This window comes from Euprymna scolopes, chromosome 1 (genome assembly GCF_053919585.1).
Source record: "Euprymna scolopes isolate OS-2025 chromosome 1, ASM5391958v1, whole genome shotgun sequence".
NCBI lineage: Eukaryota > Metazoa > Mollusca > Cephalopoda > Sepiida > Sepiolidae > Euprymna > Euprymna scolopes.
In genome coordinates this window covers 132,521,474-132,549,275 of record NC_136482.1, presented here as the reverse complement: position 1 = coordinate 132,549,275, position 27,802 = coordinate 132,521,474, and the positions used below count along the sequence as shown (strand labels likewise).

General features: G+C 33.1%; 2 protein-coding genes across 2 annotated transcripts in view; one reads left to right on the top strand and one right to left on the bottom strand.

Moving 5' to 3' along the window:
• Positions 1-2,077: 2,077 nt before the first annotated feature.
• Positions 2,078-26,361, bottom strand: LOC145269293 (uncharacterized). Its single transcript, XM_080125014.1, has 5 exons — positions 26,217-26,361; positions 12,608-12,722; positions 11,907-11,987; positions 5,936-6,011; positions 2,078-2,353 (listed from the first exon to the last, which is right to left on the bottom strand). Exons 1-5 carry the CDS (start codon positions 26,359-26,361, stop codon positions 2,237-2,239), a joined length of 534 nt encoding a protein of 177 aa, XP_079981140.1. The 3' UTR covers positions 2,078-2,236.
• Positions 26,362-26,469: 108 nt separating this feature from the next.
• LOC145269232 (pre-mRNA-processing-splicing factor 8) overlaps positions 26,470-27,802 on the top strand; it is a 110,163-nt gene continuing 108,830 nt past the window's right edge. The window contains exon 1 of the mRNA XM_080124886.1: positions 26,470-26,576. The gene's annotated coding sequence lies outside the window, so the exon portion shown is untranslated. The remainder of the gene's footprint in view (positions 26,577-27,802) is intronic.

Here is a 27,802-nt window from a genome sequence, read left to right as displayed (position 1 = left end):
AAACTATCATAGGAGTGAAAAGGAAGCCAAGATGGAGAAAAAACAAAAAAAAAACATAATGCATGTGCCATAAAACACCATCAAGCCAAATTAATGATGAAAAAAAAATTACTAAATCTCTAGTAATTTGGCAGAAATCAGCATTTTCTTATTTCAAACAAAAAGTGGGTTTCAATGAAAAAGTGAACTATGAAATGCTCTAGAGATTGAAACATAACCATGCTTTTTTTTTTGAATATGAAAAACAAAAAGATTTATCGTGTTTAGATTGATGATCTTTTAAACACCACATTTCAAGTGACAACATTACATACTTAGATGTCATGGTGAAATTAGTATAAATTCCAAAAATTATGAAAAATGATCCAGTAGATGTGCTAGATAACAACAAAAACCATCCACATTTACAATTTTTTAAAATGCCAAACCCTTAAGTCAAGGGTTATCTCCCTTGAATTGATCACAAAACTCTTCCATATTAAAACACATTAAAACACGATAAATTCTATTTTTACTTGTAATTATTTTTCTACTGTATCATTTTTTTGTAATTTTTGGAATATATACTAATTTCGCCATAACACGCAAGTATGTAATAATGCTTTCTTCTGAAATGCATTGGTTTAAAAGATCACAAATGTAAACACTCATGACAGATTCTGCTAAAAAGCGAAGAACTCACATCCCTGAGTCAATACAACAAATCTATATCTGTTCAGGTGTTGGTGGAGATCTGCACTCTAATTATTACTTTTATTATGATGATGATCATAAGCAGTCATCACCTCTTGTATAAATAAAATGTTTGAATTTATGATTTCAAGGATTATTTACTGTGCTGGTATACTTCATACATACAAATTATTTTGTTTGTTTGCTGTTATTGATTGCTTGGCTTTACTTGCCTCGTGATTGTTGTGCAGTCAAATCACAGTTGGATTTTCAACAAAAAAAAAAAACAATGAAAACTAAAAATACCTTGGTTTTCTAACAAAATTTTCATATCCAAACTATTGAATCACCAACCAAAACATTTTGTCTGATAAAACGTTCTGTGTAGGGTTGCCACTACCAAATTTTTAAATCAAGATACAGTAGAACCCCAGAATACGGATTTTTCAGATTACGATGTAGAATACAATGTTTTTCCAAACCCTGGTTATGGTATTTGTCCTGCCTTACGGTGTTATTTATAATGTTATTTGATTATATATATGTGTATTATATATCGTACTGTACTTTGTTACTAATTTTTAATATGTACTTTCGATTTCACCTTACAATCCCAACCCCAGAACAGATTAATGTCGTATCCCAGGTTCTACTGTAGCTTTCTTTTTCTTCAATAAATTAATCTGGGTTTTTAAGTTTTTGAATCTGAGTTTTTACTTAGGAACTATATTTTTAAAAGAAATATTACAAAATATGCAGTAAAATGGGTTCTTGACCAGAATTCATCCACATTAAAAAGCAAAATAATGTATGATGTATGCACCCATGACAAAATGAAAAACATATTCCAAAAATTATGTAAATTAATCAAGTAATTTTATTTTTATAAAGAAAATAATTTTTAAGTGATTAATGGGAATTTGTAGGCATTACAACATAAATCTAGGATGAATTAATGCTATTTCTCTTATGTTTCAGAAATTTTTTAAGAATAGCAACTGAAACAGTCACTCCTACATCATTTTTTAAAATTTTCGTTTTTAATATAGAAGGAATTTTGGACAAGAACGGCAAAATAGTCAAAATATATACTAAAAACTTAATTCATAAAAAGTTTAGAAAATATATGAAATAAGGTTTTATATTATACATTATAATTAGTATTAAAAACAATATTATAACAGATTTTTAGTAATTAAAATATTTAAAAAATATTCAGTATATAAGAATTAATCTCTTTGATATTATTTTTAATAAGAAAATATGATTCGGCTTTAGAACTTTTCAGAATTATGTTTGCAAACCGAGGTCTCACTGTATATTGTTTATTTCATTTGCATATCTACCTCTTGAAAAAAAAATCATTTACAGATCAAATATTAAGAGAGAACACAACACCGAACGATATCATTTATTTATTTTATTTTTTTGTTATCAAAATTAAAATGTACCTATATATTTACCATCTTTAATTAATGAATTTAAAAACTGATGTGGTCTGTTAGAATGAAAATTAAGAAAATTTTTGAGATAAAAAAAAATTACAAGCTTTTCCTCAATCAAGTTACATCCCTTTTAATAATTTCTTTTTCTCTTTTAATAACTTCTCTTCCTTGTTGATGGACTCATTCAGGGAACGAATTGTAGCATCCATATTCTCAGATAAACTGATATAAGTTGCCTAGAAAAAGAAGATAACATACTACAATTAGGAGTTAAAAAAGATGGCGCATTTTCAACCCCCCCCCCCCCAAAAAAAAAAATCTGTATGATGTGATGGGAAGTATCGTCCACCAAAAATCATGTAAATTGATCAAGAGGTTTTAGTTTTATAAAGAACATTTTTAAGCCTATTTCTGTTTCCCAATACTCACCACCTCATATTATGAAAAGATTTTGGAAATATTGATTTGGAGTTATCTACTTTGTTCTTTCAAAATATTTTATAGATGGTATCGCAAAATCATCGCTTGTACCTTAGCAATAAAATTTGATTTTCTTATTTAAAAATAAAACTACTTGATCAATTTACATAATTTTTAGTGAACAATATTTTATTTCCATCATTGATATGTACATCATGCAGATTTTTGTTTTCATGAAAGGAATTCTGAACAAGCGCACAGCCCCCCCCAACAAAAATGTAAAGCCTGAAAACAAGGAAACATGTTTATAATAAAAGTGATGTTCCCCTATTTCACTGACTAATAAAGCTTTCTAATCAAAAGCTGCATATGCAAATCAACTCTTGATGTGTTTTTAAAAAATATGCAGTCCTTTTGTTTGCTTTTACTATTTTCCACATTTGACAGCTTCTAACAGTCATCTTCATTCAGGTTACATTCCAGTACGGCATAATCACGTTGACACACCAGTTCTCGTTAGATTGCTGAAGTTAAGCAATGTTGAACTTGGTCAGTACCAGATGGGTGACCAATTTGAGAATTCCAAGCACTGTATGTAGGAGGACGTTGACATCTCCCTGCAAGAGTTGCAAAAACATAACGCTGTCATCTCCCCTAACGGTGATATACATGCAACTGGGGACGACTTGTGAATTTCATACTTCCATGGAACTTCCTCATTTGGAGGAAGCCAATTAAACCTGCAAAGGGTTAGTGTCGTTTCCAACAGTTATCCATACAGGAAGTTGAATAACATTTTATATTAATAAAACGTTAAACAGGTATTTACCAATAACTGTGCACTTGCGGGATTTTGTCAATAAACAATAAAAAAACCCAAATCAAATAATACAAGTCTTTTTCATACATGTGCAGTTTTTTTGTTTTTTTTTTCATGCTTTCTATTGTTGATTTTCTGTGTGTGCAACGTGATTCCTTTATGGTTGTGATCTTTTGTTTAACTTGTATCTACTTATGCATGGAACACAATGGAGACTTGTTGACTTGCAAACGTTTTATTTAGAGAAGGGTTATTTAAAAGAGGAGACCAATCGAAGTCTGATTACTTGTTTTCTTCAAACATATCTGAACTCATGATTCAAAACCTGAGTGAAAATTATTTATGGGGATCTATCTTAAAAAAAACAAAACAAAAAAACAAGGAATTTGTTAACTACAACATATCTTTATTCTATCTACACCCGCACTCATATATATATATATATATATATATATATATATATATATATATATATATATATATACTTCAGAATAGTTTTTTTTAACAATCAGTTGGTATGGAAACTTATGATTATAAGGTTTACAAAATATTACTAGTGGTAATATTCTATAAGTTATCCCATCTAAATAAGAATTGCTCGATATGCAAGATAAAGCAAATAAATTAAATTGTGATACAATGAATTTCAAAAAACCCTTATTGAAATGAAGTGGTTGAGTTTCATATCAAAGATTTTTATTATTCTAAGCAAGACAAAGGATACTTTAGTATATTAATCTCCTTAACTTATAGGGTTTCGATGTCTACCATCTCATCAGATCTTCATATCCTTTTCTGCAAATCTTCTTGCTACAGGACTTCTGATAATTTAAAGATAATTTAATTATGTTGACTTTGACAAATAGGGTACATACCTTTATAAATATTTGCTAATATTTTCTCTTCTCTGATAAGATGGTAGACATCGAAACCTATAGGTTAAGGAGATTAATATATTAAAGTAGTCTTTGTCTTGCTTAGAATAATAAAAAATCTTTGATATGAAACTCAACCACTTCATTTCAATAAGGGTTTTTTGAAATTCATTGTATCACAATTTAATATATATATATATATATATATATATATATATATATATATATATATATATATATATATATATAGGATGATTCCCGAAAGGATGAAACACTAATGTCTGTAGGTATTTAATAATTCTTATAGTAAATAATTATGTCAGCCCTTTTAAGAAACTCGTTTCTTATCATTGAGTACTTTCAGTTGAAATAAAAGTCAGTCAATTTAGCTCTTATGTGCAGATCATCATATAATGATTAGATCACTGACAGATGTTAAAAAGCGTTAAAAAAAAATGTTTAAATTTCAATAATATTTCTTGCGGTTAACGGTAGCTGAATGGATTGGGTCCTTGCTAATGAAGCCAGAGATGGCTTCTGTTACTGGGTTCGGATCTATCCACCGGTGTTAATTGTGACAACCTGCACTGATCATTCCCGAAAGGGTGAAACACTAGTGTCTGTAGGTATTTAATAATTATTATAGTAAATAATTATGTCTGCCCCTCTAAGAAACTGGTTTCTTATCATTGAGCACTAAGTATTTAATAATTATTATAGTAAATAATTATATATGTAACTTAGTTAAGTCTGTTTAGTTCTTAAAGTTCCTTCTTACTAAATCAATATTTCATTCCAAATAGCCAGTCAATTATTGATCTGCTCTTTACAAAAGCAAAAACATCGATTATATATTCTATCTGTATTGCTTTTAATAACAGACATTTCCAGAGATTCACTGTTAACTTTCACTGGATAATTCACAGAGATGCTTATCCACCGAAATCATTTATCAAAAATGAAAAATGAAAATGGTGTAAACAAAAAAAAAGAAAAGAAAAAGAAATAATAATTGAATAATTTCACTAATATTTTACTTTGTTTTCAGCTGACTTCATTATCTATTGCCTTAATTAGCTTATTATTTAGCTTGAAGTCATTTCATACATAAATGGTATAAAGTTAAAGTACACCCAGGCATAGTCACATACTTATAACTGGTATATTATGCAGATTATTAATATTATTTCGATTTTTGGTCGATGTAACACCCGACCATCATCAGGTGTATCTTGTCAAACTCTGGACTCTTTCTGTTAAACATAGAAATCTGTCAAACTCCAGAATCTGCACAGAATTTCAAACAGAAATTTATATTTAATCCACAGAGTTAGCATGCTCTCGTTCTATCAATCATGACTGGGTAATGTCCAAAGTAATTTGCAGTTGTACTTTGAGTGACACCTGCACTGAGGATTCAACCATCAACCTACAGAAGAGTGTAACGTACAACTGAATCTCACCAAGTATTTTATCCACTACACCAAGGATCTGTGACATAGTAGATAAAGTACTTAGTAAAATCTCCAAAATTCAGACACATGTTATATAGATAATTATGAAAGCCATCTAATAGTTTATGTTATCTATTTGATATCTAATATGAAAAAATCCGTTTAAGAATAAACAAATTTAATGAAAATGAGTTTTTGATTATGTTTTTTATAAGCAAATATATAACATATAATAAATCCAGCACTTACCTTGGACATTAGATTAGATTTTGACACTGACAACTTTGTTGGTGGAATCTGGATTTTCTTCACTTTTTGCATTAATCTACAAATAAAGCAAATATTCTGAATATATCTAAAAATAATGTACTTGTACAGTTTGTTACCCATGCAAAAAGAGTTTTTGTCTGCATCTTTCAGTGATATATGCAAAAAAGCTGGAAGACGCAGATGAAAATGATCTGGCATTACAATCAAATGAAAGCAACACTATCAATCAGAAAAAAATAATGAAATATTTAAAGCAAGAAAAAAAAAGAAAAAGAAAAAAGAGAAAAAAGCCACCGTATGTTAAATTTTATGAAAAAAACATTTATTTGTTGACAAAGAAAATATAATGAAATAACTATTACAACTTTTTTATACAAGTTTTTTTCCACAAGAAAATTAAGGTTTGTTTGGTTACGATTTGTTTTTTGTTTGTATATTTTTTTGTACAGCTTTTGAACCAAACAACTAGGTTAGGTTAGGTGTAAAAAAAAAAAGAAAAAAGTTTTTTTTCTTTTAAAAATTAGGACTCCCAAAAAATATTTTTTCCATTTTCCAAAATTTTGATATTTTGTTGGTGTTATTACAGACAAATCAAATTTTACAATTTACTCAATTTACAATTGAAAATTATTGCCTGCTGCCTTGCAATTTGATTAGCTAAGCGCTTCATCAACTTCCAGTAGTTTATGTAAACAGCAAGAACATGCATCAGAAGTCATTTTTAGCACAAGTCACAAACTGTACCAGTATTAAAAATAAAAGCAAAACACATTTTTGGATGTACTTACTGATATTTACCAGGGCTATTCATGAATTTGTTAGCAGTTTTTACTATTTACATGGATTTATTTATCAAAATTCAATCTTAAAAAGGAGTATTATTTGTTCTGCTATAACATACTTGCTTAGTAGTAATACTTTATCATTTCTGTATATTAACTTGAGAAACATCCACGAATTACTTATAGGCATCAGAATTACATATAGACATCAGAAATGTTGATATCTTTGGTAATTCTGTAGTTTTCATCTCTTACAGCTTTTATTCCTGACAGTCATTCCTGAAATGACCTTAGGCACATAACGGCAATCATGCAAGTTGCATTTTCACAATTTTAACCATATCAGCCTGTTTTTGATCAATGTAAAATTTTGCTGAGTTTAACTTCTATTTTTAAAGAGATCCCAAAGAGTGCCACCGAAAATACTGAATTTCTGATTTTAAAGAAATTTTTAAAAATAGACAAAAAGTATGCAGATTATTAAAATTAGAACAGATTTTGATTATTTTAAGACTGTTCAGCTTTTATACAAAATATCTATATATCTATAAAAGTGATAATGTGTGTGTGAGGGCACTTCTCAACCTATATACTCAACAAATTTTTGATCTACACACTTGAAATTTGGTATAAAAGGTATTCAGACGTGGAAAACTTTTTAATCAGTTTTTATCCAGGAAAAAAGGCTGCTAAGTGATAAAAATTGAAAAACTGGTATGTGGGGAGAGATCATCGGATTTTTATCTGTCAACTGTTTCACGAATGTGCATGTGTGAATGGCTCCCATGACAGATTCTTTATGTTAAAAATAAGTATGTTTGAAAACACATTTTAAAGATTATGTCAAGCTGATCTACTGGTTATCATACTTGACTCATTGTCTTTGGATTTTGGTTTTGATCTCAGCTCACATATTTTTTTTTTTTTTTTACTTAAAAGAAGTGAACTGTTTAGAAAAACATAATACTCATAAGCTACTATTATTTTCTCTACCGCTCTCCCTCGACTCAGGACTGCTCCATAATAAACAAAGTATCTGACAGCATAGACACGGCACTGTCCCTCGACACTAGCGCACAAATACATGTGTTTGGTGACTTTAATGTCCACCACAAAAACTGGCTTGGATTCTCTACTCACACAGATGCAGCGGGCAGCACAACCCATAGCTTCGCTATATCTCACTCCCTATCACAAATTGTTACGTTTCCAACCCGTTTCCCTGACCAGGAAGAACAACACGCATCACTTCTAGATCTGTTTTTGACCACAGTTCCCGATGACTGCATAACGAAAGCCCACAGCCCACTCGGGAACGCTGATCATGCAGTGATAATGGTTGAAATCGCCCTAAACTCTAGACCCAAAACTGAAGAGCCAGTGCTCAAAACAAGGAGATATTATAATAAGGCTGACTGGGAAGCCATCAGGGAACTAATTAGAGATGCTCCATGGAAAAATATTTTCTCTCTCCCTGCTGAACAATGTGCAAACGAGACCACTGACTGGTTCAAAACTGCAATCGAAGCGCATGTTCCCATGCGGAAATTTTATAGTAAGCCCCACTCTCCCCAACGGTTTACGTCGACTTGTGCAACTGCCATTACTCAAAAGCAGCATGCATACCGTAGGTTTAACCGACATAAGTCCAGTTCAAACAGACTGAAGTATATAGAAGCTAGAAATAACGTTAAGAAAGAAATAGCGACAGCTAAGAGAGAATTTATGGAAACCACTAAAAAGCGCATCGAAGCACAAAAACTAGGAACTCGAGACTTCTGGAAAATCTACAACAGTGTAGTAAATAATGGGCAATCAACAATTCCCCCACTAACCAACAATCACGAGGTTGTCTCCTCAGCAACCGACAAGGCTAACATGCTTGCCAGCCGGTTTGCCTCAAACTCCACACTGGACCCTTCCAACCACCCCCTACCTGACTTTCCTATGCGGACAGACGCCACACTAGACGATCTGAAAACCACCCCTGCTCAGGTGCATGCTATCATAAAAAACCTTGACACCTCAAAAGCATGTGGACCCGATCTTATCCCAGCTGTGCTATTAAAAAAGTGCTCAGCCGAAGTAGCTCCAGTTCTCTCCAAACTCTACAACAAATGTCTTAATGAAGCTTGCTTTCCGGGCTGTTGGAAAACTGCTTCTGTTGTACCAGTATTCAAGAATTCTGGCGAAAGGACAGACCCATCAAATTATCGCCCCATTAGCCTCCTCCTACTTTTTGCCAAAATATTTGAGACCATAATTAACCATGCTCTAGTCCATCATCTTACAGATGCTAAACTACTGACTGACAAACAATATGGATTTAGACAAGCCCGTTCCACAGCAGACATCCTCACTGTGATCTCTGAACATATATACCATTCACTGGACAAAGTGGGGGAAGGCAGAGCGGTAGCTCTAGATATATCTAAGGCTTTTGACAGGGTATGGCATGAGGGTCTCCTCAGTAAAATCAGATCATACGGTATCACTGGTAGAATACTTAACATAATTAAATCCTTCTTAGATAAGAGAAAAATCCAGGTAGTCCTCGACGGTCGCACATCTAAACAATATGATATAAATGCGGGAGTGCCCCAGGGTTCTATCCTTGGACCTCTATTGTTCCTGATATTCATAAATGACCTCCCCGACAACATTGCCTCTGGGATGGGTATATATGCTGATGACACTACACTCTATGGCAGACACGACAGGAAGACGAATGAACACATTTCTAAAGAAATGGCAGAAACACTAGAGGAAGACCTCCAATCTGTAGTGGAATGGGGACAAAAGTGGTTGGTCGCGTTCAATGCTGCCAAGACTAAACTAGTTTCATTCAATAATTACAAGAAACCCTCTCTACCACCCATAGCAATGGCCAATGACTCTTTATCTGAGAGTCCATCTTTCAAACTCCTTGGCCTAACGTTCACAGGAAACATGAGTTGGAACAATTATATTGAAGGCATTGCCAGGGCCGCTGCAAGAAAGGTAGGCTCTCTCTACCGTGCTAGAAAACTACTAACACCCGAAAGTATCCTGTACCTCTATAAGGCCACCATTCGCCCATGTATGGAGTATTGCTGCCACATCTGGGCTGGTGCATCTGCTACTAGTCTCTCGCTCCTTGACAAGGTTCAAAAGAGAGTCGCAAACCTGATAGGCCCTGAACTGGCATCTAAGCTTCAGCCTCTGTCCCATCGACGAAATGTTGCATCCCTCTGCCTTTTCTACAAGTATTTTAGTGGTGAATGCTCTGACGAACTGCAATCACTTGTGCCCCCCCCCCCCACGATGCGAGCACCCTCGACAAACCCGACAGGCTACTAGATCCCACCCCCACACTGTAGAGATCCCTAGATGTAAAAGATCTTTTTACTCCAATAGTTTCTTCCCTAGAACCGCAAGACTCTGGAATTCCATTCCAGGTCCCTGCTTCCCCAACAGTACTGACGTGCAGAAGTTCAAGTGTAACGTGAACCGACACCTTGCTGCCCAAATCCCTACATAGTACCCCAGTAGTTGTTTCCCCTGATAGTAGCCCCCTACACCAAAGTGGCAATTTGCCTTGTTTGGGGTGAAAATGTAATAAAAAAAAAAAATAAAAAAAAAATTAAAAAAAAAAAAATACTCACATGCACATCTCAGTTTCTGCCTGAATTTATATATAATATTTATGCATATTTTATGACCAGACAACGCTGGGCGGCCTGCTAGGTATATATAAACATGAGGTCAAGTAATTTTATAGAATCACTCTCGCCTCCAATTGAATGGTTTTGTGGGATTTTTTGAGTGTCCAGAGAAGATTTTGGCATTGAAAACTGTACTAAATAAGTACTTTGGTTGTTATGACGGGGAAATCTGTGAAAATCTTTAATAACTAACCATGGCCAATTTGGAGAGAGGAGCGATGCTATAAAAATTAGTAAAAATATAAACAAAAATAGTTTTCAGATAGTTTTAAGAGTGGCAGTGAATTTTGCAAGTTTACAATAGTTAGACACAATTTACAGACAGTCTTGAGTTTGCGTCAGTTGAGGCCAGTTTCTAGTAGCAGGTAGGTTGTGGCTCTGAGCAGATTGAGATGAGCTAACGTCAACCAAGGACAAAAAGGCCTTGACCAACTACATAGATGTGGACCTGGTGTTTAAAGGGTCGTTTTCCGCAATGCACAGAGAGCCTAACTGATATATAATGTTGAAGAGTCTTTTGTTTCTCTAGAGTTTGTGTTTTGAGTTGTTTTATGTTTTTAATACTTGTGAGCCACTGTGGTCACCAGGGCGGCACAGTACAAAAAGATGAAAGAGAAGAAAACCATGGAAATAGTGTTAGGGTTGACGATTGTTGTCATTGAGAGGAGCAGCATGTAGTCCCACACATTAAAGAATTATTGAGTGAGAGCTCAACCAGTTATAATAGAATCAAAGGTTGTCTCAAATATTATTAACTCTTTAGGTATTTGAGCTAGTAGATTTCATTTTTTTTTTTTTTTTACTAATGTGTCACTGCTTATCAAGGCCCAAAGGCCACTCGAGGATAAGAGTTAATGAGATTGTCAGTTGATGATGAACAACACATAAAAGGGATTGAAAACAATGGATTAAATGGTCAGAATTTGATTATTTAAGCAGACAGCTCGTTAAGCTAGGAAATAACCCAGTGGTACGGTTTTCTACATGTGGAAAATTCCTGGAAAGAAACTTTGTTCATGGAAGTTTTGATTAGTTTCTGATATACAGCGGAAGAAAGGAAAATTCTTTGCAGTGGTTGTAGCTAGATGAGTTTGTATTGTGAATGTTTTATGGAAAAGAAACTAGAGATTGGATTATTCTCCCATTAGATTTCGAAATTGATTTTGTACTCTGTCAAGGCAAGAAAGAGTGTTCGAGCATCACATCCCTAGACACAGCAACAGTACTCCATTTTTGTATGAATAGATAGATAATCGAATCAGGATCAAGGTATTTCATGGAGTGGTAGACTGATCCAACATTTTTTATTAAATGACTTTAGCAAAGGATTTGATGCAAGTCTTCTATTTCAGATCAGATAATATTAAAAATTACATCTCATGCAACTCATCATCATTATCTATATAATCAGGGCTAACTATTCAATTTTGTACTATTTTTTTATTATTTATTCAAAATACTTACACAGATCGTGCAGCGTTTAGGACAGTGTTCTGCATCTCAAATTTCTCAGCAGAATCAACTTCTATTGTGGAGACGACAAAACTGAAAACGAATAAAAAATGAAAATGAACATTAATTTATTCACTATTTAAGAGAAATGCATAAATAATGTACTGATTCTGAAGTAGAAATATAAAAAATTCATTGATGTAATCCATTTTTGTTTTTTTAGCTGACAATATTAATCGTCATCCATCTAAAAATATTACCTTTGTCATGTTTCATCTAAATTTTAACAATTCAATTTTTTAATTATACTTTCGTTTTTTTCTTTTTTGCTGTATATATTTAAGAGTTTTTACTTTTAAAAATATTTTATTGGTATAGATTCCCAAATTCAACAAGATGCAGCTGAATATGCTTGGAGAATACATTAGCTGAAAAATTCTAAGAATAACATCTAAGTCTGGCCTTTGGGCTAAGATCACAGTGTAGTATATCTAGTTTGATACTACACTTCACCTTTTTTGTCCTCAGTCAGTGGAGGAGAAATCCTTCATAACCTAGAAAATTTTTATTTTTGTTCGTATCCAGAGTGCCCCTTTTTGGCGAGCTGGGTTTTCCATGCATTAAAAACTGACCTAGTGTCTAACTCTGCCCTCATGGAGAGGCAAGTAAATAGGAACATCCAAGATGAGAATGGTAGTCCAAACAATACATACCTGATAGCTGAATTAATTGCGTTTGCTAAAAAGTCAGTTTGCTTTTTATTTAAATCAACCCAATTCCGTCTCTTCGACGAATCCAATCTTTTCATAGATGCTGTTAATTTATTTTCTGAAAATATACAGTGTATTTAGATAGAATTAAATAATGTTAAAAAACAAAAAAAGGAAAGAAATATATAAAACAACAATGGAATTTAAAAGTAAAAAATAAGAAAAGAAAATAAAGCAAAGAAAGAAAGGCAAAGTTTAATTGTCTTTTATTTTAGAGTGAAACAAATGTCATATTAGATAACTTATCACAATTAAAAAACATGTATATCAACTAGCGCGCGGGGGGGGGGGGGCTTTTGCCTGGTTGTAAAACACGCTTAAATATGATATTTTAATTTGTCCAGATTTTGTATATAAAACTATTTTAACCGACTAAAGACCCATAAAAGAATAGTCCATAATAAATCCAATCATTTAAGGCCTCTAGTGCTGCTCTGCGACTTTTACTTTCGGAAAAGATAGAGTTTGAAAATATGGAGAGGGACAGACAAACAGACGGACAGGAATAGTGGGTTTTATAAATCAGATTATTGGTAACCACATTTTTTTTTTACGAATAATCTAAGTTCAAGTGGCAAGCTATTTTTTCTTTCAGGCAATTACATGCGGTTTTACAACATTGCCACTCAAACTTAGGGTTAGTGATAAAAATGTGGTTAACATTAATTGATACCTGTTTTCCATGTCATTGTAATTGCCATTCTTCACATTCTTCTTTTTTTTTTTTTACATTAAAAAAATAAATAAAGGGAGTTTTAGCTCCAGTTCTCTCCAAACTTTACAACAAATGCCTTAATGAATCTTGCTTTTCTGCCTGCTGGAAAACTGCTTCTGTAGTTCCAGTTTTCAAGAATTCTGGTGAAAGAACTGACCCAGTAAATTACCGCACCTTTAGCCTCCTCCTACTTTTTGCCAAAATATTTGAGACCATAATTAACCAAGCTCTAGTCCATCACCTTACAGATGCTAAACTTCTGACTGACCAACAATATGGATTTAGGCAAGCCCGTTCCACAGCAGACATCCTAACTGTAATCTCAGAATGTATATACCATTCATTGGACAAAGCAGGGGAGGGTAGAGCGGTAGCTCTAGATATATCTAAGGCTTTTAACAGGGTATGGACTGAAGGTATTCTCAGGAAAATCAGATCATACTGTATCACTGGAAGAATACTTAACATAATTAAATCCTTCTTAGATAAGAGAAAAATCCAGGTTGTTCTCGGCGGTCGTACATCTAAACAATATGATATAAATGTGGGAGTGCCTCAGGGGTCTATCCTTGAACCTCTTTTATTCCTAATATTCATAAATGACCCCCCTGACAAAATTGTCTGTGAGATGGGTATATATGCTGATTACACCATGCTCTATAACAGACACAACAGAAAAACAAATGAACACATATCTAAAGAAATGGCAGAAACACTAGAGGATGACCTCCAATCTGTAATGGAATGGGAACAAAAATGGATGGTCACATTTAATGCTGCCAAGACTAAACTTATTTCCTTCAATAATTACAAGAAACCTTCTCTACCACCAATAGCAATGGCCAAAGACTTTTTATCTGAAAGCAGATCTTTTAAACTCCTCGGCCTAACATTCACAGGAAACATGAGTTGGAACAATTACATGTAGAGTATTGCTAGGACTGCTACGAGGAAGGTGGGTTCTCTCTACCATGCTAGAAAACTACTAACGCCCGAAAGTATCCTGTACCTCTATAAGGCCACCATTCGCCCATGTATGGAATATTGTTGTCATATTTGGGCTGGTTCATCTGCCACTAGTCTCTCACTCCTAGACAAGGCTCAAAAGAGAGTCGCAAATCTGATAGGCCCTGAACTGTTATCTAAGCTTCAGCCTCTCTCCCATCGACGAAATGTTGCATCCCTCTGCCTGTTCTACAAGTACTTTAACAATGAATGATCTGACGAACTGCAAGCACTTGAACCCCCTCGATGTAAATACCACCGACAAGCAGCTAAATCCCACCACTTCACAGTAGAGATCCCTAGATCTAGTAGTTTCTTCCCCAGAACTGCTAGATTTTGGAATTCCCATCCGGGTTCCTGCTTCCCCAACTGTACTGACATGCAGAAGTTCAAGTGTAATGTGAACCGACATCTTGCTGCCCAACTCCCTACATAGTACCCCTGATGCTTATGTCCCTGATAGTACATCAAAGTGGTAATGTGCCTTGTTTGGGGTGAAAATGTAATTAAAAAAAAAAAAAAAAAAATTATAGTTTAATTCCTATTTTAGTCACTTATATTATTTCCAATGAAATAAGTTTTAGGATCCTAAAATAAGTTGGGATAAGTTATCTCCTTTGACATCACAATTTTAATATATATTTTTTTTTTTGCAAAGGAGTCACCACTTATCAACTTGCCCAACTATGCTTGACAGTTGGAGACAGACACTTTCTGTTCAGAGCAGTTCACTAAATATCAATACTGATCATGACTGCCAGTACTTGCAAATAACACTAAACGCCAGTAAACCCCAGTGATGAGTGAAAGCCAATGACTTCCGCTACCTGCCACTGACTGATAATGCCTGACAGTGGAAGCCAGATGATTTCATTTAGTCAGGGTTGCTAGTGCTTGCTATTTTACAGGGCTGATAAATGTAGTTTACTTGGCTTTCGGGGGGGATGAGATTCCAGAATCTGTTATAGCTTTGTGTTATACTTCCACGAGGCAATGCTGGTACATGGGCCCTGCTAGTTAAAAATAAATAGATGATAAAAAAATACATAATAATCTTTAAGATAGGTGATATAATTGGTGTAGTTCTAAAGTGGTCAAGGAACTAAATAAAAGACACTTATAGAGACAGAAAGGTAATACTAGAAGCAGTAAATAAAAGATGTAATCGTACTCTGGTAATATCGTGGAACCAAATTACTGGCCATAAGATACTAAATCAAGTGATATTTGGAAACTGGTAATGTTTACACATATTAAAAAAAAATTTTTAAATGGAGAAACAATAAAATATTAGGTTGAGAAGAAAATTCTTGCAGAATTTAAAATTTTAATTTCAAATGATATATTTTCAAATAAGTTTCATTTTATTATACCTTTATTTTATACTAATGGGAGGTATCCGGCATTGCCCGGGTGATTGTAGGTATGTGCGTTTGTAATGTTATGATCCTTTAGGCTGTGATCATAGCGTAGTATCTGTTAACTGTGGCAAGCGGGGTCAATGGTCAAAACATTATTATTATTGTTATTGTATTCTTATTAATTGATTTGCGCAACGGATGGTCACTGGATCAGTTATTATGATTAGAAGAATAAACAATTAAATTGCGGAAGAAATGATTGACGTGTGAATCGCAAAAGGAATGTGAAAGTAGAAAATATATGTAAACATTATTTTGGGGTTTTGAATAAACAAATAACTAGTTGTGGATTAGGTTGGGCTGAGACACGTAATTAGGTGACGTAAGAGAACACGTGATGTAGTTAGTTTTGGAGAGATTCAGAGAGTTGAGGATTGACCACCAGAGCGGACAGACGTTTAGACAGGGGTGGACAAACAGCTAGAAGTGGGCTGTATGAACAGAAAATGTAGACTAACTGCAGATCCTGTGAAAACCATTTGAGACAACTGTAATAAATTTATATTATAAAAATATAAAGAGTTGTTTAAATGGTTTCACAAATAAGAACAGATGTCTTAATTGGATCGTGCTGATCGCTTCATGGTTCGTCACGGAGCAGCGGTAAGATACAGAAGAACTCTTCAAGAAAACAAAAGGTATGAGGCATATATTATTCTTCTTACATATGAACTGTAAAAATATCCCGTGTGATAAGTCTGATACAACATGACTCAGTTTACACGTCAATATCATGTCCTCCTGGCTAAACAACATACATACGATTTATACGTTTATTATCTGTCTGTTAAAAGAACAATATCTTACATCCACTAGATAACACATGACACGTTTTAATATATCATCTCCTCCAATATAAAACAATATACAACACGTTTGGGGGGGGGGTAAAGAAGAACAGAAAGGAAACTTAACCCTGTTTAAATATAAAAAAAAAACGATAAAAAACAGCGATTTTAAAAATGGAAAAAAAAAATAAGGGAGAGAGGGCTTGTTGACAGGTCGGCTTGAATCCGGAGCCTTGACGCCCATAGGCTGAGCCTGAACACCTGCGCTAAAGCGACAGTCAATGTAAGAGCAATTAAAAAGTGAATGTCAGACATCACACTATTCTGCAGTTTTTAATGAGGTCAAATCGTTTTACTGCAGGATAGATGACGGTGATGTTTACATCCGGTTCGAATCCAGTTTCGCTGTTTTTATACTGAAAAGTGAAAGCAACATGCGGCGATCCAAATATGTGGAATATTTATCTTTTGAAAGTCGGGCAAATTAAATAGACAGGCCCCCCCCCTCCCCCGTTGTTAACTCGTACATATTATGATTTAGATGTGATATAAAAAGTTTTAAGAAGAAGCGACACCCACGAGAAGGCGTCGGAAAAAAGCCTTTCTCAGACATACACGAAAACGCACGCATACACACACAAACAAACATTTTGGCTTTTATATATAAAAAGATATCATTTTAAAAAGTGTTTTTCACTCTTTCTAATCGTTTAAATAACACTCGTTTTACAGCAATTATGTCTATTTTTCAGAACGTTGAATACAAGATGGAAAAATAGCAAATTCATACAATTTTCTTATTTCAATTCAAGCTAGGCTGAAAAGTTGCTGAAACAGCTCGCGATATCAATGAAGATGGAGTCTCTTTTTAAAAATTTACCAAAATTCATGTATCACATCAACATGAAATTTTCACCAATTAAGCAAAGAACAAATTTTATATACAAGTTGTAATTCTGATAACTCTACTAATATATACAGACCTAGTATAAGTCCCCTATTTCAAGTAAACCCCTTCTATAGTTATAACCCATAAATACATGATTAAATAAACATCCTCTTTCAATCACTTCTATATTCTTCCCGAGAGTATAAGTGCACATATGTACACATATATTGAACCCACTATGTTATACGTGATATACACCTAACTTAATTTTATAGAAGTTATATTCCTCCTATATCATAGAGATCACTTTAGTTCTCACATCTCCTTTTCAATATTTTATCATTCTCCTCTCACTGCATAATTATTTCGTTCCTAATGTAGCTATCACTAGATGCTGCATCCCTATTGTTACCTAGCATCTGCTTCCCTCTTCTGATGTGAAGCATTAGGCTTCAAAATACCATGGTATAAAGAGTTTTACTTATCATACACTCCTAATTGATGTATCATCCTTATTGAATAAACAAATAAATCTATAAGCATTAGTATATATTTTTATAGTGGCGTTTTCTTATTTTAATGATACTCTATATAAGCTCCAAAGCAATTTGTTGAGCTTTGCATTATCTCGATAAGTCTCATCTTAAAGAATCAATCTTAATTTTTTAACTCTCTCATATATATATATTTTTATAAGGAAGTCACCAATTATTAAGGCCCAGAGGCCACTCGACGATAAAGGTTATAGTAATCAATGGGATAATATCGTAGTAATCGCTAGTAATGGAGATCTGATAAAGTGTCTTACTTAAGGGGGCGGTTTATCAGGAATTTGTTTATGTTGGACTTGAAGACATCCAAGTTGTATTCAGGTGGGAAACAGGCAAACAGAAGACAGTTCCACAGGCATGCACTTCTAAGAAAGAAGCTTTGTTCATGGAATCTACGTTTTGATTTAGGCACAGATAAAGAGTGGGGAAAATTATTGACAGTAGTTTCAGCTAGATGGGTGTTTTTTGTGAAAGATTGGCGTGGGGGGGGTAGAGATTGGAGCTCAGACGATCACTTCCCATGGAAATAACAATAAAACAACGATAGGCTCGCAACGTCTCTTCTGTGGGAGACAGATTGCAGGGAAGAGAAAAGGGCATCCCCCACTAGGCTACAAGGTCTATTTTGTACTCTGTCAAGGCAAGATAGGCTGTTTTTAGCAGCTCCTACTCAGATATGGCAGCAGCACTCCATCCTTGGACGTACTTAGCTTTTATGTAGATAGAGAATTGCATAAGCAGTGAGATATCTACTGGAGCGGTAGAAGGATCCCACCATTTTTCCAGTGACCTTGGCAACAGATTTGATGTACATGTTCCATTTCAGATCAGGAGTCAAGGTCAATCCCAGAAGCTTGTCAAAACATGGAGCCTCCCCAAGACGAGAGCCATCCATTTCAATTGATGCTAGATGGGGATCAGAGCATTGATGAAGCTTGATTTTAGATGCATTAAAAGTAACCCGCCACCTCTCCCCCATTGTACCATGCGCTCAAGATCAGAGGAGAAAGAATCAGAGAAAACTTTGTCATTTACGGCCTTTGACGTGTTGCCATAGATGGCCGTGTCATCAGCATAGATGTCAACGAATGATTTTAGCATGTGTTTTTGGAGATCATTGATGTAGATCAGGAAGAGAGTTGGGTTCAGGATGGACCCTTGAGGGACACCAGTATTAATACTGTGGGCTTCTGATTTCTCCCATCAACCACTACTCTTATGAGCCTATCAGAGAGAAATGATTTAATAATTGAGAAAACATTTCCAGTTATACAGTAGCTGGAAATCTTGTGAAGTAGGCCTTTATCCCATACCTTATCAAAGGCCTTTGATATGTTAAGAACAATTGCCCTAGAAAGGAAGACTTCATCGAGAGATTCACTAATCCTATGAGATATAACTGTTAGCATATATGCTGTAGATCTGGCAGAATGGAAACCATATTGCATGTCACTAAGAAGGTTATTTCTGCTGAGGTGGTTGACTACTTTTTTATTTAATATGGATGCCAGCAACTTACTCATGACACACAAGAGACTTATTAGTCTGTACTGAAAGAGAGATGACCTGTCACCTGAATTCTTAAATACTGATGAGGTTTTTCAGTGTGTTGGGAAGCAATTCTCCTTAAGACAACGCTTAAACAGTTTTGAAAGTATAGGGGCAAGTTCTGGTTGAAGCTTTTTCAGAACTATAATTGGAATGTCGTCAGGGCCAGTTGCTTTACTGGAATCAAGGTTTAGCACAAATATTTTTATGTTGCATAGCGTGTTGTCTGTTATAGGAGGACATACTGGGAGTTGATGGCCTTTGTCGCATAGGGTAGAATTAGCTGCAAAGTTCTTGTCAAATAGTTTGGCCTTGTCTGATGCTGACGAGATGACCTCAGGTCCATTGATGATGGTTGGGATAGAATGCACGCTTCTGTTCAAGATCCTGTTTGCTATTTGCCAAAACTGGTGGGAACCAAGCCGCTGCTTAGCTACTTTGCAGTTTTTATTACATTTATTTAAGACCCCCCATTCCCAACTTCTTCATTTTTGGTCACTTTTTTTTCCCAAGGCCCAATGTTATCAATATACCATTAAATAGAGAATGCTTTGACAAATTGATACCAAAGAAAACAAGAAAAAAACAAAACAAATACAACTGTGAAAGTTTAAAAATTACAATAATTGTTTCTGTCATTTACATGAGATTCCCTGAAGTATAGTGGCAAATAGATGCTACAATTTTCTCATCAACATCCAAATCCCCTTTAAAGAAAAACCACTCAAAATTATAAGATTGTTGTTTGCGTGTTTGTTGACATTAGGAAGGCAAGCATTCAAAATGTACCAAAAGAGATCATCTGACCATTATTTTCAAACTTTTCAAACAAAATCCAATAAAATATTGAATCCATAAAAAACAAAAAAATTTACAATCTTTTTACAAAATTGGTTCATGGAATGTGGTTCACTTGTTATTAATTAGAAAATAAGAAATGGAAAAGGATTTCATGGAATTAAAAATAAATTCAATTTATGAAAATATAATAAAATTTATTCTAAATAAATTAATAAATTATTATTCTGAGGAATATATAAGGAAAAATTAGAAATTATAAGAGCAGACTAAAACTGATATTAAAACTAAAATATATAATATCAAAAATTCATAGTTGATATAAAAAAATATATAAGAAAACAAAGCAGTTTTATTTTTGTTTTTTTTTTGTAACCAGTATAAGTTTCCATACTTTAATTTAAAAGCTTACAATTCAAGATTACATTATTGACTTGTCATAAAATATGGAATTTGTAATTATTTGGAATTTAGATATTAATATTCAAATATTCTTGCATATTCTTATAGAAAATCATTCTAAATTTTATTTAGACATAAAAAATTAGTTTAATTTATTCAAAAACATTTATTTAAATATTTAAGTTTTATTTAATAATTTTGTTTAATAATTTAATTTTCGGTAAAAAATTGGTACTTGACTGTTTTTTCGGAAAAAAAAAAATTTAAGTATATTAAAAATTATTGAAAACGTATTACATTATTCTGCCTTTATTATAATAAAATTCGGTGCTGTTGTATATGTCATGACTGATCTGAGGGAGATAACTCTTAACTAAGATATTAGCATACAGTAAGCACCCACTTTTTGGCCAATTTAGCTCCCTATTTCGTATGTTTGCTTTTTCTTATTAGTTCCTGTGAAAAATTTTGTAATGATATTTATTTAAAAGAAACAAAAATTCGAATCCCATCCAAGATTCTTTGTGAGAAAAATAAGTTAAACAACTCCCTTGACTTAAGAATGTTGGAGAGCAAAGGAGGGTCAGATTCTCTTTTGACTTTAGCTTATACCTGCTGCTGGCTGGAAGTGATTTGCATATGTGACAGTTAGTTGTTATTCAAGAGCATTGCTGTCTTCAGTGAGTGAAAGTTTTTGAGTGGGTCGATTTGGGGCGTCTTGTTCGCCTGAAAATACCTTGGTGTACTTTTGTTACGTACACACTGAGCGATTTGGGGAATGGGTAACGTGTGCCTTCTGTGGCTTACTACTGGGACTAAGTTCTAATGATGGTTACTTCTAGAGAACCTTCTTATTCGTTACCTTCACTAGTGTTCGGACAAGTTTAAGATTTATAGTCTTGAATTACTTGACTCCTAACAGAGCTGAGGGTCACGATTTAAGAATATTTTACAACACCAGACTCAACTCTGATTTATCCATTACTTTAGTGTCGAAGAAATTTTCGATATTTTGTGAAATAATTCTGTTATCAGGACGTGTTACTCCTTTTACTTTAACCAACTCAAAGAACAGAATCTTCTTCCGTTGAGTTGCTTTAAAAACTACAACAACCATGCTGAAAGAAAAAGCAGCATATTAACATCACTATAACTAGAAAAACTGGAGACCAAACAAGCCAAAAGAAGAGAGAAGAAAAAAGCCTTGCTTGTTATGAACTAGGAGCTGTGGATTTCAATGTTGAATATTAACAGAGTTGGACGAATGGGAATTTATTCTACTCTTTAATTTTGAAGAAAATAAACAAATTGTTTTGCGTACAACCAGCCCGACCTTGTGAAAAGAAAGATCCTTGGTGGGGAAGAAACTTTTTTTTTTTTTATAAATTGTCAACATGAATAAATGACATCTTTTTTTTTCCAAGTTAAATTATTAACAACAACTAATAGGACATTTGGAATCTTCTCTGAATGTGAAAGAAAAAAGGCCGAAAAGAAAAAAAAAAAGACAAACAAATCGCCAGGTTTCCTCATGATTAATTAGACCCCTTGTATTTCAAGTTAGAATTGTAGAATAAAAAAAAACATTCACTGCGTGGGATAAGAAAGAAGAAAAATCGAAGCAAACTGACATCTTAAAAAGGGTGAGTAATTCTTAGTGGGATGTGAACTATCAAATGCTACAGTTTTATATGAAAAACATTTGTTTAATTTTCTTCTGTTAGATTTTGTGGTTCTACCTTTTTTAGCATTTAACAAATTCCTTCATAATTTTGTTTTGCCAAATTTTATAATGTTGAATTCTCTAATAACTCACTGAGGTTTATCTGTATGTCCTAACCACTTTGCAAACCATATACTGTTGGATTTAGGGGGCTTTGTCGTTAGGTCCAGTTAGAGCATCTTGTTTGACTAAAAATACCTTGGTGTACTTTTGCTACCAACACACTGAGGTATTTAGGGAGTCAGTAGGCGTACTTCTGGGCTTGCTTAGTGCAACAACAAAATAATATTTTGCAATTTTTTTTTCTGGTTTTGGGTTAATTCAAATAGTTTTTTTTTTTTATCCATAAAGCCCAAAATGGAATGAATGGATAAGTTTATTATATATTTTTTCTAATGGGAAATTAGAATATAGTAATATTATATATTATATATAATATTATATATAATATTAATAGTATTACAATTGAGACTAGAATTAAATTTACTTTTATTCTAGTTAACGTTTTTTTCTGACCTTGTGTTTGTGGTATATTTATTGTCAACATTTATTGTTAACAGTCAAAATGAAATGCTATCTATTTACTGACTGTTTTTAAAAGAAAACTTCAGATTAATTTGACTTTTTTTATAAGAGCTGTCCTCTTCTCTCATCGGAAATATCTATTTAAATCTCTATTGTTAAATGCTTGAAGGATATTTTTTTCTGTTAAAAGGCTATTACGCTGACCACTTTGTTAATTGTTATTAAAACTTGGTGAAACTTTTTTCTTCATTTAAAACATTCGTTAAGTAGAAAACTATTTATCAGCTCCATTATTTATTCTATTACTCCTGAAATAACAAAACGCAGAACCTTTTTTTGCAGTGAACAATTTTAAAATTTAACAAAACCTTCACTTAATCATTGACTTTTGTTTCCTAATTCTACAAACGGGCTGTACATTTTAACTGAATTAAAGGACAGAAAGAAAATGAAATATATATTATCACGTTACAGTGAAAATCTTTATCAATGGTTTCCCTTATTTTTCTCTGAGATGATCTTTTTTGTTTTAGTTTCTTGGGAGTGTGTGAGAAAAATAAGTTAAACAACTTCCTTGATTTGAGAATGTTGGATGTCAGAAGAGAGTCAGATTCTCTTTTGACTTTGCAAGACAATGTTATGTTTTGGCTCTGGCTTATACCTGCTGCTGGCTGGAAGTGATTTGCATATGTGACAGTTATTTAAGAACTGTCTGGAGAAGCAGTCTTTGAGTGAGTCTGTTTGGAGTATCTTGTTCGCTTAAAAATACCTTGGTGTACTTCTGTTTACCTACACACCGAGTTATTTGGTGGGTGGGTAAGGTGCGCCTTCTGTGGCTTACTACTGGGACTCTTTGAGAAGTATCTTTATGACGGTTACTTCTAGAGAACCTTCTTATTCGTTACCTTCGCTAGAGTTTGGACGCACAGGTTTATGATTTATAGTCTTGCGTTACTTGACTCCTGACAGAGCTGGGGAGTTGCGATTTAGGAATATTTCGCAACCTTAATACCAGACCCAACTCTGATTTATCCACTACTTTAGTGTCAGAGAAATTTTCGACATTTTTAGGAAATGCCACAAAAGTTTTTAGTACGATTCTTTAATTAAAAAAAAAACAAACTTTCTTTCATTTTTATTTTTTTACCAGTTTATCATTCTTTAATTCATTTTTTCATACAAAAATTTGGGGTGCTAAAACCATCGCAAAACATTTAACATTACAAAAACATAAAGAAGCTGATATTTGGGCTCGACAATGAATTCTCTGGAAAAGTATACGACGTTAATTGCAGAGTGAAATGTAATATTTATTAAACAATTTCGACAAAAGTTTTAGTACGATTCTTTAATTTTATTTTGAAGTCTTTATCGGGACTTCAGGGATGTAAAGAGACATCGCAGCTATTTTTTCTTGTTCTCCAGTAGTGCTCAATATTACTTGTTTTTCAAACTGAATAAACATTTTACATTAAATAAAAACACTTATCCAGATAGGTAGAAAAGGAACTTACTTTGCCTTTGGTAACATTTGTTTGTTGTATATATATTTGTGTTTTGATAATTTTTTCATATCTCTATGGATTGTAATACAAATGCTTATTATTATTATTATAGCACTTCTGTACAACAGTGTCATGAGGTGAATGTGGGTATTTTAGTTTCAAGAACGGCGAATAGAGGGCATTTCTCATTAAAAAAAACAGGGGTCGATAACTCGTACCTTTCTAAAAGTTTGTGCAAAAACCTCTATAAATGTTTCATGTTTTTAAAATATTTTGCTACATTGACAAACTAAAATTATATTTTGGTATATTTTTATACAATTTTATTGTGAAAAAAATGAGAAATTCCATTTACAGCCACCATGTTTTTTGTTTAAGCCGCCTACACAGTTCTAGTAAACAACCCATGATTGGTTAGGTTGAATGAGTCAAGTGAATTGCTTGCCGCCCTTTTTTTGTATCATGCTTTTATTTTTCAGTCCACGTGAATCAATCGGCAGGAAAAGGACTCACAAGAACGGCTCCCAGGAATGGAGCCGCCACAATTCCTTCATGTTATTTCACCAAACTGTTGGTGAACAAAGGACTTCCATCTCTACAAGCAAAGACACCTTTATATTTTGCCGAAGATATCCAAGTACAGGATGGCATCCTTTGAACTTTTTCTTCATATTTATATTTACCAACTATTGGAACTTTTCTCAATTCAATTAAAGTCCCAAGCGACTCGCTTTATGCCTAATTATAGGTGCCAACATTCTTACTGAGAACACCATGAATTATCATGAATCCTTTCGAGGAAAATTTGAACTACCACTCCAACTCCACCAAAAGGAGTTTAACTATTGGCTCCCTGTTTAGGGATGCAAAACTTCCCCACCGTTTTGCAATGAACTGTACCAGAACCAATGACTTTTCTTTGCTGTTATTATTGAATTAATTTTGAGTTTGAAGCTATGGCTTTTCTAATTTCTGAATTTATTTTGCCTCTGCCAGGGAGTATTGAGTTTGTGAGAATTAAATTTCTTACAAAACAAACAAAAAACAACAGAAACAAAACAAATAATTATATGTTGCTATATTTCATACAATCTTATAGGAAAAAAAATCCCAAATAATTAAAAAAAACAATCTATAAATGTTTTGCGTTTCCTATATTTTTGTATCATTTATTTCGTAATTAAATATTTTTGCGTTCTCGGAGACACTTGTTTATATTTGAAGTTCACATAACAGCCGGTAGAGGGCGTTTCTCATTCAAAGAACGGGGGGGGGGTCGATAACTCGTCTCAGTCGACTTATGCCACTGTCATACAGAAGTGCCATTATTACTATTATTATTAAGCATAGTTTAAGTAAAAAAAAAAAAAAATACTTATGCAGAGACAAAGATACTTATGCTGAAATAAAGTTATTTAGAAAAACCATTCTTAGCATGAGAAGTGTTTTGTAAATATTCTGTACTTTCACCTAACAACTTAATAAACAAAAGATACCATAAAACTTGAAAATACTATATAAAAAAGCATTGCACCTCTCTGCATAAGTATCAAACTTGAAAATAATATAAAAAATAACACGGTATCTTCTCTGCATAATTACTAATAAATTGTTTCGGATTCATGCCGGTAGATCATAAGAACGAAGTCAACCATCCATCCACCATCCATCCAAATACCTACTTTCTTTAACATTTTTCTGTTGTGACGAAGTCTGTATCGTTAAATTATTAATTTTTTGCTTCCTTCTGGCCATGAGTTGCTTTCTTCTGGAGGTTGAAGGCTTCGGTCGTTTTCTAACTTTTGGATTAGTATTTTTAGATTTCATTTCCAAAACTAAAAGCCCAAAATCAAAACAACGATTTAAAATTATTCAAACTAAACGATTATTCCTTTTTAAATCGGAGTTATCGTTCTTGTTTTCGAAACCGGAAGTAGTCAGTCGGTGTACGAAGTTTGCCGCCATGTTTTTTTTTTTTTCACATCCTACATTGACGTCGTTTATTATTCTTACAGTTTTGCAGTATTCGTTATTTCTATCAGGTGAGTTGCATAACATTTAGATATTTATGAAATAAGGAATAATTTACCCCCGTGTTTCGATTTTATTAATGATCGATATAGAATACTAAAACTAAAATAAAAAAGAAAAATCACGCCGGGCTTCATATCTAGACAACGTGGAGTTTATCCAAGTAAAGAAAGGATATTTATTTTTGTGTACGCATCAAATCTTCTACATGTTTACGTTTTACTATGAGTTTTTAAATATAAAAAAAACAAAAAAAAACAATGTATACATAGATCTAATAGTCGATGTATATTTATATTATTCTATTGTTTAATATTCGTTAAATTTACAAGCTACTGGGTAAATCCACCCAATTATGTTATTCTATTAAACTGGAGAACATGTGAATTCGAGTTGAGCTCTTGATTAATTGCGAAATAGTGGAAATATTAACTTTAAAATCGATTTTCATAATATGCATGTGTTTTGGAAACTTTAAAAAATGGAGTCATTATTTATAATAAAACTAAATAAAATTATATACAATTTCGACTATTTTAGTTTACAAAGATTTTTTTTTTAATATGAAATACTGTAATATGAAAAACAACAAAAAAACAAAACAAAAAAAAAATTTGGTACTTATGCAGAATACAAATCGTGCTATTTTTTTTTAGATAGGATTTTCAAGTTAATTTCAATTTTTACGGTATCTTTTTATTAAATTGTTAGATGAAAGTATATAGTAATTGAAAAAAAGCCCTCCTCCCCACGTTATTATTTCAGCAGCAGTAGCAGAGCACTGTTCGTATTCTACATAAATACAAAATAAATAAATACAAAAAACAAAAAAAAAACTAAATATGTCAATCATATGGCCGAGAAATTCACTTGTTTTATGATCAAATTAACGGAAGTTAATTCTAGTACTATAATGCTTATAATTTGTAATCCTATTCATAATCACAAATTATTTTATCTTAAATGTGTTTCGAGAACTTAGTTTTTTTGTTAAATTTAAAAATTATTTATAAAAAAAATTAACTATTTTAGTAAAACAACAACAAAAAAATTAAAAAACACTAAGTTGTAGCAAGTTTTTTCGAACGCATGAAACGCCGAAACAAAAGCGACACAAAAAAAGTAGTCTCCATTCGTGTAGGAGGCCCCTCCAAAATTCACCACAGAATTACGCCCCCTATATGTAACACGATGTAACTTTGTTATAAATTAATATAAATATAACTTTTGCACCATT

What these genes read in the sequence shown, in the direction of transcription:
- LOC145269293 (XM_080125014.1), bottom strand. Translation starts at nt 26,361, where the DNA reads ATGAAATCTAAAAATACTAATCCAAAAGTTAGAAAACGACCGAAGCCT. An exon ending in ACAGAAAAATGTTAAAGAAA is followed by an intron (nt 12,723 to 26,216) that starts GTAGGTATTTGG and finishes GTATATTTTCAG; the next exon opens with AAAATAAATTAACAGCATCT. An exon ending in GCAATTAATTCAGCTATCAG is followed by an intron (nt 11,988 to 12,607) that starts GTATGTATTGTT and finishes ATTCGTTTTCAG; the next exon opens with TTTTGTCGTCTCCACAATAG.